This window comes from Propithecus coquereli, unplaced genomic scaffold, assembly GCF_000956105.1.
Source record: "Propithecus coquereli isolate 6110/MARCELLA unplaced genomic scaffold, Pcoq_1.0 Scaffold10, whole genome shotgun sequence".
Lineage (NCBI taxonomy): Eukaryota > Metazoa > Chordata > Mammalia > Primates > Indriidae > Propithecus > Propithecus coquereli.
Window position 1 is genome coordinate 17731027 of NW_012133858.1, and position 14173 is coordinate 17745199.

Consider the following 14173-nt stretch of genomic DNA (forward strand, 5'->3'; position numbering starts at 1 on the left):
AGTAGCAGAAGGACATACTGGGCTGATTCCAAGGCACTCAGAGTGCCGATAGCCCACAGAGAGCCTTCCCTGTTCTTCCTGTGGCCCCAGTCCTGTTCCTCTGCATTTTGGGGTGTTCTGGGCCAGGACAAGGAGGCATCTAAAGAATGCTTTTTCTGATCCTCCCATCTCTTCATCCAGGTTCTGGGCTGTTTTTCTCTCACCTTTCTGCTCTGATGTCCTTTAACCCATCCTTCGCACCCATCAAACCTATTTCTCCTTCCCACTTGTCACTCCCCTACTCTAGAACTTACTGTCGCTCCCTCTTGCTTGAAGAATCAGACCCAAATTCCTCAGCTCCCCAATACACAGCCCCTATCCAACTCCCTCCAAACTCATCTTCCTCTGCCTTACCACTACGCCCATCCCCTCATCCCTCTTTCCCCACCCCCAGCATCCAGCCCTGTCCTCCCCATCCTGTAGGCTGTATTTCAGTGGCACTCAGAAGTTGCATTAGCTAGAAAGAAATGTTCCTTCACTAAAAAAGAATAATGGAACCTTGTCCAGATTATGCTTAAAGATACATTTTTCTCAATGTTAAGTTTTTCCCATCAGTTTTTGTTAAACCTTTGGCACCAGCAGCTCTGCCTATCTCTAGTGAGAGCCCACAGATGGCAAGGCGAAGGAACAAGTCCCGGGTGAATAATCATGGAAAAGCCTTGGGAACAACCCATCATGCACGTGTCCTTCAACAGCTTGTTTATTTCACAGACACGTGTTCATGGTTGTGGTTTTATATGTACACATAAAATAAATTCCCATTTTCTACTAATAAAATTGTTCTTGATTCATGCAATAGAATTATATACCACATGCTTTAGTGATAATCTTTTTAAAATATATATATATAGTGTTCTAGTAAGAAAATTATGATTGCAATGAGCCAGGACGTATCAGTGACTTCGCAAACTATTTTTTTAGACACATCACACCCCTTTTCCCCCAGCATACCACACACTCATGCACATTCGTGCCTTTATCATACCACACTTCCTATGATCTTCATGCCCCCTTTCTTAGCCAACAAATACTTGGGCATTCTGTAAGGTCTTTTCCTCCATGAAGGCTTTCTGAACCTCTTTCCTGAGATCTAACAGAACTACTTTAGTTTCTTTAGAAATCAACGAGGAAGACAGAAACACTAGATGTCAGAGAAAACTACTTGAGAAGAAAACACTAAGTGAAATCTACAAGGCGGAAAATATAATATCAAGAAGGATGGCGTGGGAACTCTTTAATCTATTCCAGAGAATATCATTGTGGATCCTACTGGAAAGGTCAATGGTGGTCATGCAAGGTTAGCACCTAGTGGCTGGATTCACGCAGAGAAGAGGGGAGAGAGCAAGATGTATTAGATTTCTATACTTTTGCAGACACTCCACTAGATCTAGATGTTTTTCAAATATTCTATTGATTCCTCTTGGAAACTTTAAGGTTTGCATTATTATCCCTATTTTACAAATGTTAAAACTGAGGCTCAGAGAGATTAAATTATTTTCTCAAATTCATTCACTTAGCAAGTTGCAGGGCGATGATGGAAACCCAGTTCCACTGCCCACACCTACTAGGCACTGGACATCTTCACGTACACTATCTCACCAAATAGGAAAAAGACTCTGTGAGGCAGGAAATATTGTTTCCAGATTTCAGATAAAAGACTGATATGCAGAGAAATAAAGTGGCCTGAACCAATAGTCACCAATTAGTGATGATGGAGTTGAGATATGATACTAGGTTTTGGCTCCAAATCATGCTCTACTCACCACACCCCAGCTGCCACAAGGAAGCACAGGTATAATTTAGTAGTAGCTTCAAGAGAAGACAGCAAATCTGGGAAGCAGGGGGAGGTAGCTTAACCCACTGAAGATCTTTGAATAAATAAAGAGCTTCTTCCAGACATGAGTCTATAGAGCTATTACCATATTACCATATGGATTACCTAGTTACCATTTACATTTACAAGGTGTACACATAGTTGTAAATGAATGCTACCCACATTCCCTTCAGGAACGTGTGGGTTGGAGTGGGTAAAACATGGATCCTGTAATGAAAAATTACATCTTGTCATTGAAGGTGGTTTAACATATAGGGAGGAAGGGGAAGACCATATTTGGCTTTTAGATTCTATGACAGAGACAGACTCTGTCAGAGCAGGCCCTGAGGTCAGCTTACAGGTTCAAGATGAGCATTCCTAAGTGGGAAGGTCTTTCTTGGCTGCCTAAAGGAGACCCTCCAGGTGCACTAGGATCTATCTCAGGGAAATTGGCAACGTGGATGAGGACCAGCAAGGCAGGGGTGAGGAAGAACATCCTACAGGTTAGCTGTGCATGAGGAATTGACAGTCCCTGGATGTGCCAACTATTGCCAAGCCCCCATGTGTTTGTGTATGCTGTTCCCTGTGCTTGGCAAGCCCCTTGCTCTGCCCAGCAAAGGTCTAGTAATTAATTCATTACTCGGGGGCTGGTCCAAATGTCAGCTCTCTCTGGAGCCGTCCTTGACTCTCACAGGAAGTACTCACTGCTCCTTCATTTGTACACCCAGAACCCATTTACAGGGCTCTATTACGACACCTGTAAACATTGTAAAACAGCTATTTGTTCCTGTGCCCTCTACCACCTCCCACCAGATTGTGGGCTCTTCTCAGATAAGTCCCAAGCTGAGGACACCAGCAACTCAACAAATGCTTATGGAAATGGAAATGAAAGGTACTGCTGTGTAAACTCCCATGTGTCTCACCTTAATAAGGGCCTATTAAAAGTGATAGCTCAGCCTCATTTGATAGAAGGAAGGATACTCTCATCCACTTATTGCTGGGACTCTACAGTGTTATGGTGGTGGCAGGGAGCCAGGGGACAGAAATATCTGTGGTAAAATTCAATTTGTGGGTTTTTTTAAAACGCTATAATGGATATACTTAGGTATGATTGTCTAGGCAATAGAAAATACCTAGAATGATACACAAGAAACTGTTAATAGTGCATGATTCTAGAGAATGAGTATAGGCGAGGAGGTGATATAGGAGCTTGGTTTTTCATTCTACATCTTTCTGTGATATTGAAATTTTTGTCATGAGTTCGTGTCACGTTTCAAAGAGGTAAGATATTAAAATGAATCCTGTGACTACATCTGAAATGAATCAATTAAAATTAGGTTGATGTTTACTGAAAGACATGTGCTGGAGTCTCACTAGAATGTTCATAGCAGCATCATTAAAAATAGCTAACACTGGAAACTGCCCAAATGTTCATTAACAGTAAACTGGATAGATCAGGTGTAATATATTCATACAGTGGAATACTATACAGCAAAGAGAATAAATGAAACACAACTACATACTACGAAATGGATGACTCTCCCAAATATAATGTTGAAAAAAAGAAGCCAGACACAACAGTATGTACTGTACAATTTGATGTATGTAAAGAACAAAAACAGGCAAAACTGATCTGTGATATTAGAAGCCAAGATGGCGGCTACACTTTTGGGGAGCAAGGAGGAGGATCTAAATAGTAGGGGGCATAAGGGGGGCTTTTGGGGGGGTGAGGAAGGGAGTTGGTAATGTTCTATTTCTTAATCTGGGTCCTGAATGCTCAGAGGTGCTTACTTTGTGAAAACTCTTTGAGTTCCACATTTATTTGTGTACTTTCCTGTATGTATGTTAGACCTCCATAAAAAGTAAACAGACACACAAAAACAGGCCAACATTGAGATGCCTAAGCATTCCCTTACATCAAGCTGTTGACCTTTCAGGAGAGTCAGGTGCTGACTTTCCAGCCTCCTAGACATCCAACAATGGGGCAGGTGGAGCCGGGATCTAAACTGTGGTCCCTAATGGTTTTCTGAGCACTGATGTTCTGCCCCAAGGTAGAGCCTTAGGGTGGGGAGCAACAGACAGAGAACCTGGGCACTTTCAGGGAGCCAAGAAATCTGGGCTGTCCTGGGGTGGGATGCTGTTCTCATATTTTACATTTTTAGGCATATAGTTTGGCTTCCAGATGGGAGAGAGTGCGGAAAAAGGAGAAGAGCAGGGGAAGCTGCCTTCTGCCCCAGGGCAAAGGGCAGGCAGACAAACTGTTAGCAAGAAACTTGACCAGGAGAGGAATGGAAGTGGATGTATACTGATTTTAATCACTTACTTGGTTATTTGGTTTCAAGTGGCAATAGATGGGAAGACTGCCTCAGGCTAAAAGGGCACACGGGCTGCATCCCCCATTGGAAGCCAAAGGATCAAATTCACTGATGGGGCATTTCTTCTGGGGGCTCTGTTACCAGTTTGCCATGGTTGATCTTCCCTTTGGCCAACTCCGAATAAACACAGCCCCCTCCACAGGCCTGGCAGAGCCTCAGCGGAGGTGGGCGCTTACAGACCAAGCCAAGAGCTGAAAGAACCGCCCGCCTTCCCACCCGCTCTCCAGCTGCCACACTGAAGCAGGCCCATGAAGAAGCCACATTCCAGCGCTGGCAACCCCTTAGTCTGCTCTTCCAGCGGGACTGTTGGGAGATGCTAAACAAGGCCTTGTGTAGCTCAAGGTGGGAGTGTTCTGAGTTAGCCTCTCCTGCTTCAGGAGCTAAAGTCTGAGGATGGCACAGCAAGAGTTAACCCCTGGTCATATGAAACTCACCACCAAGGGCATAAAAGGAAGCAAAAGGACTCTGAGTGGTCAAAATAGATTTTGCCACTCATATGCATCCAACTTCTTCCACTTCCTCATCAAAGGGGCACTTTAGCTCTCACTCAGAGCTTGTGGACTCTCCATGCCCACTTCACACTCACTTGGTTTGCTGGTTTTCGAGCCCATGGCAGGTCAGAGGCAGAAAATTACAGTGATTGTGAGGGGCTGCAGAAGCATGTGCTTAATGCATTGAATTCTGATTAACAACCTACATCAGGAAGGGGCAGGAAAACTCTGAAGATCTGCTATGGGATTCCTGGCCAAAGCCCAGTAGCCTGAGGCTCCTTCATGTGGGGCGGGCAGTCCATCGGGGGCCCCAGAAGTGGGGCAGCAGGATGTGGGCATGTGACTGGCTCAAGGACCAGGCAGCTCTGTGCCGGAACAGCCAGACCCAAGGCCCCAAGAGGCTCAGAAGGCACTGCGGGGTCACTCAGGTGCTGTGTAGATCCTGGCACAGAGCTGGACTCAGTTCTGAAGTCAATGGGAGGCCATGGGAAGTTTCCAAAGATTGCCATCCAATTTTTTGTAAGGTTTTGGGCTTAAGAAAAAAATGCTTCAGCTATTAAGAATCTGAATGGGACATGTCCCTCCAGGTTTTCTTGATAGTGGATGTTTCAAAAGATCTAAGAATTGAGAGTTAGGAGAAGGAGACAGGAGAGAGGATGTCTTCGAGCTCAGGAAACGAGCCAGGAGAAGAGTGAGGCCCTGCTAGGCGGGCTGGGTCAAAGGATGAAACACATACATTCGGTCAGACCTGACTTGCTCCTTTTTAACTGAGAAAATTCAGACATGTTTTTAAACGTCTCACTCTGAACCTCAGTTTTTACATCAGCACATTAGGTGTTATTACTACCTGTAAGAGGGATTGGAGTATTAAATGAGACATTATAGCATGTTGAGTATCTAGCACAGAGCCTGGTATGTTGGGGATGCTCAGTAAATGTAACTTCCGCTTTCTTCCTAAAGTGGCTTTCATGAAGACAAACCCTTGCCGGCCCAAGATAGTAATTCAGAAGTCTGGCTGGTGTTGCTAGAGCAAGCTCCGGGGAAGCACAGCACTCTCACTGGAGTGGCAAGCAAGCAGCCAAAGCCCCAAAGGCAAGATGAGAGATAGATCCAAAGGCAAGATGACGACAGAGTGAGAGACTGTAGGAACTAAGGCAGTGTAGCAGAGTGTGTAAGAGCAAGGACCCCATTCAAGATCTGCATTCGGAGCCTGACTCCAACGCTTACTAGCCATGTGACCCTGGACAAGTTACCTAACCTCTCTGTGCCTCAGTTTCCTCATCTATAAAGTGGGGATAATAATGGTATCTACATCACAGTGTTGTTAGGAAGATTGAGTGGGTTAATATAAGCAAAGCCTCAAAATGGGACCTGGTACATTAAAGTGCTCTTTCAGTGCTGGCTGCTGGCATTAAGCACACACACCTTCATGGGGCTGAGGCAGCACAGCCGAGTGGCTCACAGGCAGGCTCTGGAGGAGCCAGCTTGGGTACACTGCCCCTTTTACTATGTGCTAGCTATGTGATCTGGGGCAATTTATTGAACCTTTCTGTACCTAAGCTTCCTCATCTGTGAAAAGTGGAGGTGATAATAATAGCATCTCCCTCAGAGGGCTGTTGTTGGGATTAAGTGTGCCAATACATGTGTGGTCTTTAGCAAAGTGTCTGGCTCATATTAAACAGTAAATGTCAGCTATTACTATTCCCTGGCTAGAAGGAACCCTGAAGACAATATGGCCCCTATTTGTTTAAAGAAACATTGAATCGAAAAAGATTTTCTTTTCTCCCCTCAGTCTTTAGGGACTTTATTTCTGAACTTTAGAAAGGAAGATAGAATTCTTCATTTCTCCCTTGAAGAAAAGAAACACGTTTCTATACCTTTTGGACCCTGTCCTCAAGTCCCTTCCCACCACTCCACAAGAATGGGAAAGGACACCGGGCCTGGGTAGCCCACACCCCAGCCTCTGGACAGGACTATATTCACTGTGGCATTTCTAACAGAGCACAGGAGGCATTGTCCCAACGTGAGGGTCCAAGATCGTGATGTTTCCACATTTCCCATCATCATTTTGGTGATCAGCTCAAGACAGGATTGCCTGCCTTACACTTTAACCCTCTTTTGGTATTTTAGAGGAAAATACTACTAGCAGTCTTCTAGTAACAGAAGCTCTCAGGCTTGGGGTAAGGTATTTTTTTTCCTATTCTTTCACATTGTTTCCCTGAAGACACACAGTAAATTGAGTTTAAAGAACAAGGGTCTAGTTATCTTACTGTGATTAAGTAAGTTTTGCTACTGCTAGAGGACAAAGGCAAGATTGACACTAGATGAATGTTCCACAGGGCTGGTCTCTGTTTTTGTTTTCTTTTCCCATCTTGTTTCTCTCCTGGAGGAGAGGGAATTTAACAATTGGAACACATGCTCGACTAAACCTCCAGTATAAGTAACATTCTTAGGAGGAAAGACTCTATGTACTAGACAAAGAACTTCTAAACATGACCCTTAACTCTTATAAAGGCAAAGATAACACAAGAAGAAGAGTGGGATGGGGATCGGAGCAGGGGAGGTAAATAAATCCCAAGGAGAAGCAGAAGAAAAGGAAGAGGAGTGGAGAGAAGACATCAGTAAACGTTGAATAATAAGAAACTCTCTGGGCCTAGGAGCTGGCCTGGCAATATAAGTAATCACAGGCTGTACCCTCACTTTTTTTTGTTGTTGAGAGGGGGTCTTACTCTGTCACCTGGGTTAGAGTGTAGTGGTATCATCATAGCTCACTGTAGCCTCAAACTGCTGGTCTCAAGCGATCCGCCTGCCTCAGCTTCCCGAGTAGCTGGGACTACAGGCACATGCCACAACATCCGGCTAATTTTTTTCTATTTTTGGTAGAGATGGGGTCTTGCTCTTGCTTAGGTTGGTCTTGAACTCATGGCCTCAAGCAATCCTCCTGCCTCGGGCACCCAGAGTGCTAGGACTATAGGTGTGAGCCACCCAGCCTGTACGCTCACTTTTCATGAAGCAGCATGGCTGTGCCCAGAATGGACCTCCCTGTCCAACACAAAGCTCCAAATTCCCAGAATCGTAGACTCTTAGAGATGGAAGAATGCTCAAAGTTCATCTATCCTGGCCAGTACCTTAGTCTGTCTACACTATCTCTGAGTCTTTCTGCATAAATGCCTCCCACAACAGGATACTCCTTACTAGATGCAGTATTCCTTTGTTGGAACACTCCAAACATACCAAAGTCCTTCCTAATACTAGACTGAGCTCAAATCTTCCTCCCTTTGACTTCAACCAGTTCCATCCTCTACCACTCAGCATTCAAATTATGTTTCCTCAGGGGTTGCTGAGTAACAGAGGCTACATGCTAGGTCTTCCACATATGGGCTCTGGTGTGTGATCACCTTGGTTCTTACCAGATTCAGCAACCTACATATTAGCTCTGTGACCACTGGCAAACTACTTAAACTCTCTGTGCCTCAGTTTTTTGTCTATGGAATGGAAATATTAATAACTTGTCCACTTTGGTACTATTGTTGGATTAAGTGAGATAATCTCCAGAGAATTATATACAGCATGAACAGGTCATATATTAAGTGCTCAGTAAACCCCAGCTACTGACATTATGCAATAGACTATAGGCTTCTCCAAGGCAAAGCCTGGGTCTTATTCATCTTTCTTTTGTCTGGCACAGGCTCTGACTGAATATTTGGTACAAACTGAATGTTTACTGGATGACTAAATAACTAATTGGCCATAGCTCTATTCTGGCATAACTTCCTACATCATGTGTACACGTGATCATGTTCATGACAACCTTCTTAAAAAATGTATCTATCACCCAACTCCTCCCCTGCCCCCAACTTAGCCACCATTTTGTTACTGCTAATCCAGAAATACCCACCTTCTCTTTCCAAGGCAGATGGAGAGCCTTGGCCCGAGGCAAAGGTCACAAGAACCACACTACAGACATCAAGTCCAACCCTGTGGAGAGAGTTGCTATGAAGTATCCTACACTGTTTTCTTGTAGCCAAAGTTATAAAGTATGATTGATGTGCTATGGTTTATATGGTGAGGACATGTGGCCCTGTTGGCTACAAGCAGTCCAGAGGGCTGGAGCTTGAAATATTTAAGCAGAGAGGTATAAGAAAGCTCTTTTGGAAAAATGAGATTAGAGAGCAGAATGACATGGGATGAGATCGGGGAGGAGTAGGAGTAGGGGTAGACAAAGCTGGGAGGAGGAGTATCTGGGAGCTAACCTGTGCCCTGTACTGAGCTGGGGAGCTAGAGCTCTCAGGGATGTCAGCAACATGCTGGGAGCACAAACAGACTAGAGTAAAATCTCCAGGCACCAAACAGAAATGGTTCTACCTGGGGAATGAAGAAAGGCACTACAAGAAAACTGGAGTTGGAAGCAAAATGCTCAACCAGGAAATTAAAAATCAAGGAACTGCTTGTTAAAAGTTCAGGGGGCTTTCCACCCATCCATTCATGCCCATTCTTGTCTCTCAAAAAGTCAATAGCTCACGCGGGGTCACTGCTGGGCCCAGGACTCAACCTGGGTGCTCCAGGTACCTTAGGTGCACTTGAACACTTCAAGGGTCATAAACCACGGGCGAAGCGCCTGCTCTGTTAAGACACACAGTGGAAGTAGAAAAGAAGGTGGAAAAATTTTGACTTTAAAATAATTTCTTTTTCTCTAAAAATTCACACTGTATTCTCCACCGTGCGGAGTGGGGGCAGCCCCAGGGTTGGCTACCCTGGGACCCCCTTTGCTAGGGGCTCTCTCCTAACATATGGCATCTTTCTTCCCCACCGCTGGCACACGGGGTGAATGGCTGGCCACACCAGCAGAAGAGCCCCCTCACAGGCCCCCATCATCCTAGGGGAGAGGATAGAGCGCCCCACGGCCTTCACAGGAGGGATAGAGGGGGCAGACAGTAGAGGATTGCTTGTTTATTTTTTTCCTGGAACACCCCGTTAAGAATCTCAGCAATTGCAGTTAGTGCCCTATGGTTTGGCAAGCAGAGCTGCTTCTCGTCTTTCCCAGCTGCACGGGATCTAATTCGCAAATACACCATCTTGCATTCAACACTTAAATGGAAAACAAGCAGCCTGGGGAGGGAGGAAAGTGGTCTAACTCTGCATGCACATTTCGGAAGGATTTATGTATCTAGGTCGGTTGACTGGCTGGTGCTAACCCGAAGAGGATTTCTTTGAGCCCCGACCCTTTCTCACCTCGACTCCAGAACCCACTCTGGTGGAGGTTACGAGTCGCAATTAAACATAAAGGGAAAACGCGATTTGGCTGGGCCTTAGGCCTTGCCAGTATAAAATAGCAACTAAAATCTGTTTGAGAGCTCAGATTTTAAAGGGAGATACTGCTTATTCTTCCCACTGGAAACCTGGTTAAAAGAAATTAAGGCCTCTCTTAAAGGTAACTAAGATTAGAGGGCTTGGTTTCCGTTTTCTGTGTTTCTGTGGGCCAAACGCCCAGGTCGGTCAGCGAGTTTCTCTGTGTGGAATGACGAATTCCTCTAGCCTGAATTCTAAAACGATAACTTCGCTTGGTGCCGCAGCTGCGAAAGTCTGGCGCCAAGCGACCCAAACTGGCCGTGGCCTTCCTGGATGGAGATGTGGGGGTAAGTGGGGAAAGGAGAAGAGTCGCACCTTGGCGAAAAGTCGGGAGAGCAGCTAGAAGGGAAGTAACGGCGGCTCCTTCTGGTCTCGGCCCCTTTAAGTGCTTCACTGACTCAGCTAAGCTTCCCCCTCAGGTCGCGTTTTTTATGAATGAAAAACGTCCTTACATTCATTATATAAACACCCTGTGCTGATTGGCCAAAGGCCCCCGGTGCATAAATTATGTAAAACAGGCCCCTGAAGGGGTGGAGAGAGACGCACTGTTGGCCAATGGGGGCCGGAGTTGATGAGGCGGCTCGGCTGGATTTGCCCGCAGACAGGGTAAACAAGAGGTGATGGACAGCTGCGGGAACGGCCTAGAACCAATGGGAACGAGGCTGGACTAGGCCCCAGGCCAATGGCGGCGGGCGGAGCAGCGGGCCGCGGGGGGCCGGGCCAGCGCTCCAGCCTGGTTGGCAGCTGCAGCGCAGAGTCCAGCCGCTGGTGCGCGGAGCGGTTCTCGGTCTCCGGAGCGGTTCGGCCCAGCCAGCTTTTCGCCTAGGCGCCCAGGCCCGGTGCGCGCGTGCGTGAGCGCGCCTGCGCCGCCGGGGCCGCTGCAAGGGGAGGAGAGCGGCCGCCTCAGGTGAGGGGGCGTTGCGGGGGCAGGGGGCATTCAAAGAGGGCATCCAGCAACGGGTCCGAAAGGCCCAGCCGGCAAGAGTTCACGGGCTGATTGGGAATCCTCAAACTCGGGTGCACTGTCTGGGGTGAGCCACCCCTGGGGCTGACCCCCTCCCCCCGCGGCCCGGTTCGGTTCGGTTCCTGGGAGGCGTCGGGCGGGTGCGGCTAACGGTTCCGGAGCGCGCGGAGAGCGGGTTTCCGCACGCCGTGGGGGAGGCGCGCCGGAGCGCGAGGTGCGGGGGCTCCGGGTGGAGATGGGGGAGCGCGGAGTTGCGAGGCTTTTGCAGTCTCTGGAGATCTGAGAGCCCCGAGGGGACTTGGAGGCTCGCGAGAAGAGACGCTTGGCGGAGCTTTGCAGTTGGGAGGAGGGGGCGGGAAGCAGTTTGCGGGGGAAGATTTGAGAGGTGCTGCCCCCCAGAGCACCAGGAGGGGTTAAGTGACATAGGCATGTGCAGCCCGCGGGGCTGGGGGTCGGCCGGGAACTTATGCTGGCCTTTCAAGTTTAAGGTTGTGGGAAGTGGACACCCAGTCCCCCTGCTCCCACCTCCAGCAGGCTGAGGGCGTTGGGCTGCGCGGCGACTCCCGAGAAAGATCGGGGAGCACCAAAACAGCAGCCTGGGGATGGTGGGAAGAAAACGGGTGTGGAGGGGGAACGGAAAGATGCTGGGAGCCTCGCGCTGGATTGGGGGTCTGGCCGCATTTTCAGAGGGGGGAGGAAACTCCAGGGGGAACCGAACTCCTGGTCGGGGAGGGGGTTCCAGGAGAGATGTTGGGGGTGGGGGTGGCTTGGAGGCGGCTGGTAGCGTTGGGCGCCGCACCTCGTTTTTATGAATGTGGGTGACTTTATGAATGAAGCGGGTTTCTTTCGTTGGCTCGCTGCTCCCTGCGGCTTTTTTTTTTTTTCCCTCTCCCTTTTTGTGAATGAAGCATAGAGCTTTCTTCCTAAAACGCTGGGGTGAGGGGCCTGCGTCGGAGGCTGGGCGTGCGTTGGGAGCGGGGGCGGGGGCGCAGCTGAAGGAGTTTTCATGAATGGGGAAGGCTGGGAATTGGGTGGAAGTGTGTCTTGTTTTGTGAATGGGGCCCAGCGCGAGAGATCCAGTTACAGCCTCTACCTGATGTGGCGGCCGCGGCTCGCTCTCCCATTCATAAAACCGGGCCCGCTGCGCGCCACGGGGGAGGGGCCTGATCGCGCCGCTGCGCCGTGTTAAAGTTTTCCTGGGGGCACCCGGGGCGGGGGGCACAAAGGAAGTGGTTTAAACTCCTGGATAAACTCGAGCCTTCCCTTCAGGCTAAAAAAAAAAAATTATACTTTGAACACAATTTCTCTAGCCCTTGAACTCTGAGAGCTGCTTTAAAGATCCTCGATGCTCTTTTGGGTTCGCTTATGGCAGTTTCTTTCCTTTATTTAAATTTTTAAAATATGTTTTTGCTCTTCAAGGTGAAGTATTTCATCATGAAACTCTGAAAATACCTCCCCCTCCGTCTCCTACTGGTCCCTTCCCTCCAACAGACATTTATAGGATTTCTAAGGCCACTGTTTAATCTGACAGATTTTCATCGGCGACAGAGATCTCTTTTTCATGCTCCTCAACTCACTGCTGAGGTTTCTCAGATTTTGTCTACGGGTTGGTGACATTTGAGAGACAGGCTTTATTCTGAACGTTTTTATGCTGTTTGGAAGGCAGGCAAGCAGGCTGGCGGGAGTGTTTTTCTAGGAAGTTATGAACTGTGTGCTATTTTGCTCCTCTGTTTCCTTTGACTTTGAAAATATCTGATTACTTGAGTCAAAGTGCTGGGGAGGAGGCTGGCTGTGAAGGGTTTCCTTGTATCCTGCTCACATATGAAAATTTGATATGCTCTGCACAGTGTGAAAAACAAATTGGATGGAATTGCCCACTGGGAAAAAAAGTTTTTTATTTAAAATTCGTATACAAGTTAAACAAAAGAAATACTCCTTTAAGCATTTTGCATTGCTTAGAGCTGGAGTGAGTGAAATAAATGTTTTCCTCCATTTTGTTAACTGTATTTTTATTTGGAGAATAAAACAAAGTGTTTAGTAAGATAAGTACCTTCCTAAAATTGTTACGTGATTCCTCCCAAATTAGAAAAAGTTCTCTCTTTTCCCTTCTGACCCCCATCCTGTCTTCCCAGCCCAACAGTTATCATTGCTGAAATGAGTTTAATTTTATTTTTTTGGTATGTCTAGGAAAATTGACTTTGCTGTAAGAAACAAACTGCGTTTTCTTTTTGTGAATCTTTTGCTTTTAACACGTTGTAAAAGACGTTTTGTAAAGATGTATTTTAAATACATGCAATGGAATTTAGTTTCCTTTATCCATTACTTTTCATAGATATTTTATTCCTTGAGAAGTTGGAGATAGCACAGATATCTCTAAGTTGCCATGGAGATATTTGTGACATTACAGACACTACACCTGTTTGGACAGAGGTTTAGGTTTTAAATAGTTGTATGTGGAGATAAGTATACCTCTGATCAACTTATCCCTGGAACTATATATAGTGTTTTACCACTGACCTACAAAATACTTTTAGAAATACCATGTATGTCAGATTCTTAATTGCCAGTACTTTGGAATACTTAAACCCAGTTTCTCTACTTCCCATCACTGTACTGTCAAAAATTAAATTATCTCTTTTTTTAAAACCCTACTACAAATGCCCTGGAGGATCTTCTATATGAGAGAGTCTTAAAATCACCCTTTTCTAATAAAAATAGGACTTTTTTTTTTTGTAGGGGACAGGCGGCACCAAATCTATAATTTTAATGAGTAAAAAAAAGAAAATGATGACTGAGTAAATAAATGGTTTTGGCGCTAAGTACACTGTGCACCTCTAATACTATTAATCAAGCCTAGCATTGGTCTGTAAAGCTTACACCTTGAATAGGCTTTAAGTACCTCACAGAAGGATAGTGATTTTGCAGAGGCCCTATAAAAGACCAAAAAATTATTTTATTTCTCTTTTTTTCCTTCTCTCAGTTAAATCTACCAAATTCATATTGCAGGAGGATCCCTTTTCCCCCAGAAATTAATCAATGCTGAAATCTTCCAAAGTGATATTAGAGACGTTGGAAGCACCATGGATGGATTTTATGATCAGCAAGTCCCTTTTATGGTCCCAGGGGTAAGTTTATGTGGCTT

The 14173-nt window shown here is 46.4% G+C and overlaps 1 protein-coding gene across 2 annotated transcripts in view; it reads left to right on the top strand.

The window, feature by feature from the left end:
• The first annotated feature begins 10797 nt into the window (after positions 1 to 10797).
• ETV5 (ets variant 5) overlaps positions 10798 to 14173 on the top strand; it is a 58834-nt gene continuing 55458 nt past the window's right edge. The window contains exons 1-2 of one of the 2 annotated variants that reach the window (XM_012641836.1): positions 10798 to 10974; positions 14038 to 14156. In XM_012641836.1, the coding sequence (XP_012497290.1) occupies positions 14112 to 14156 (45 nt within the window). In that variant the 5' untranslated portion in view covers positions 10798 to 10974; positions 14038 to 14111. Of the gene's footprint in view, positions 10975 to 11345; positions 11458 to 14037; positions 14157 to 14173 lie in introns of those variants that run through there. The other variant, XM_012641848.1, reaches the window with a different exon arrangement.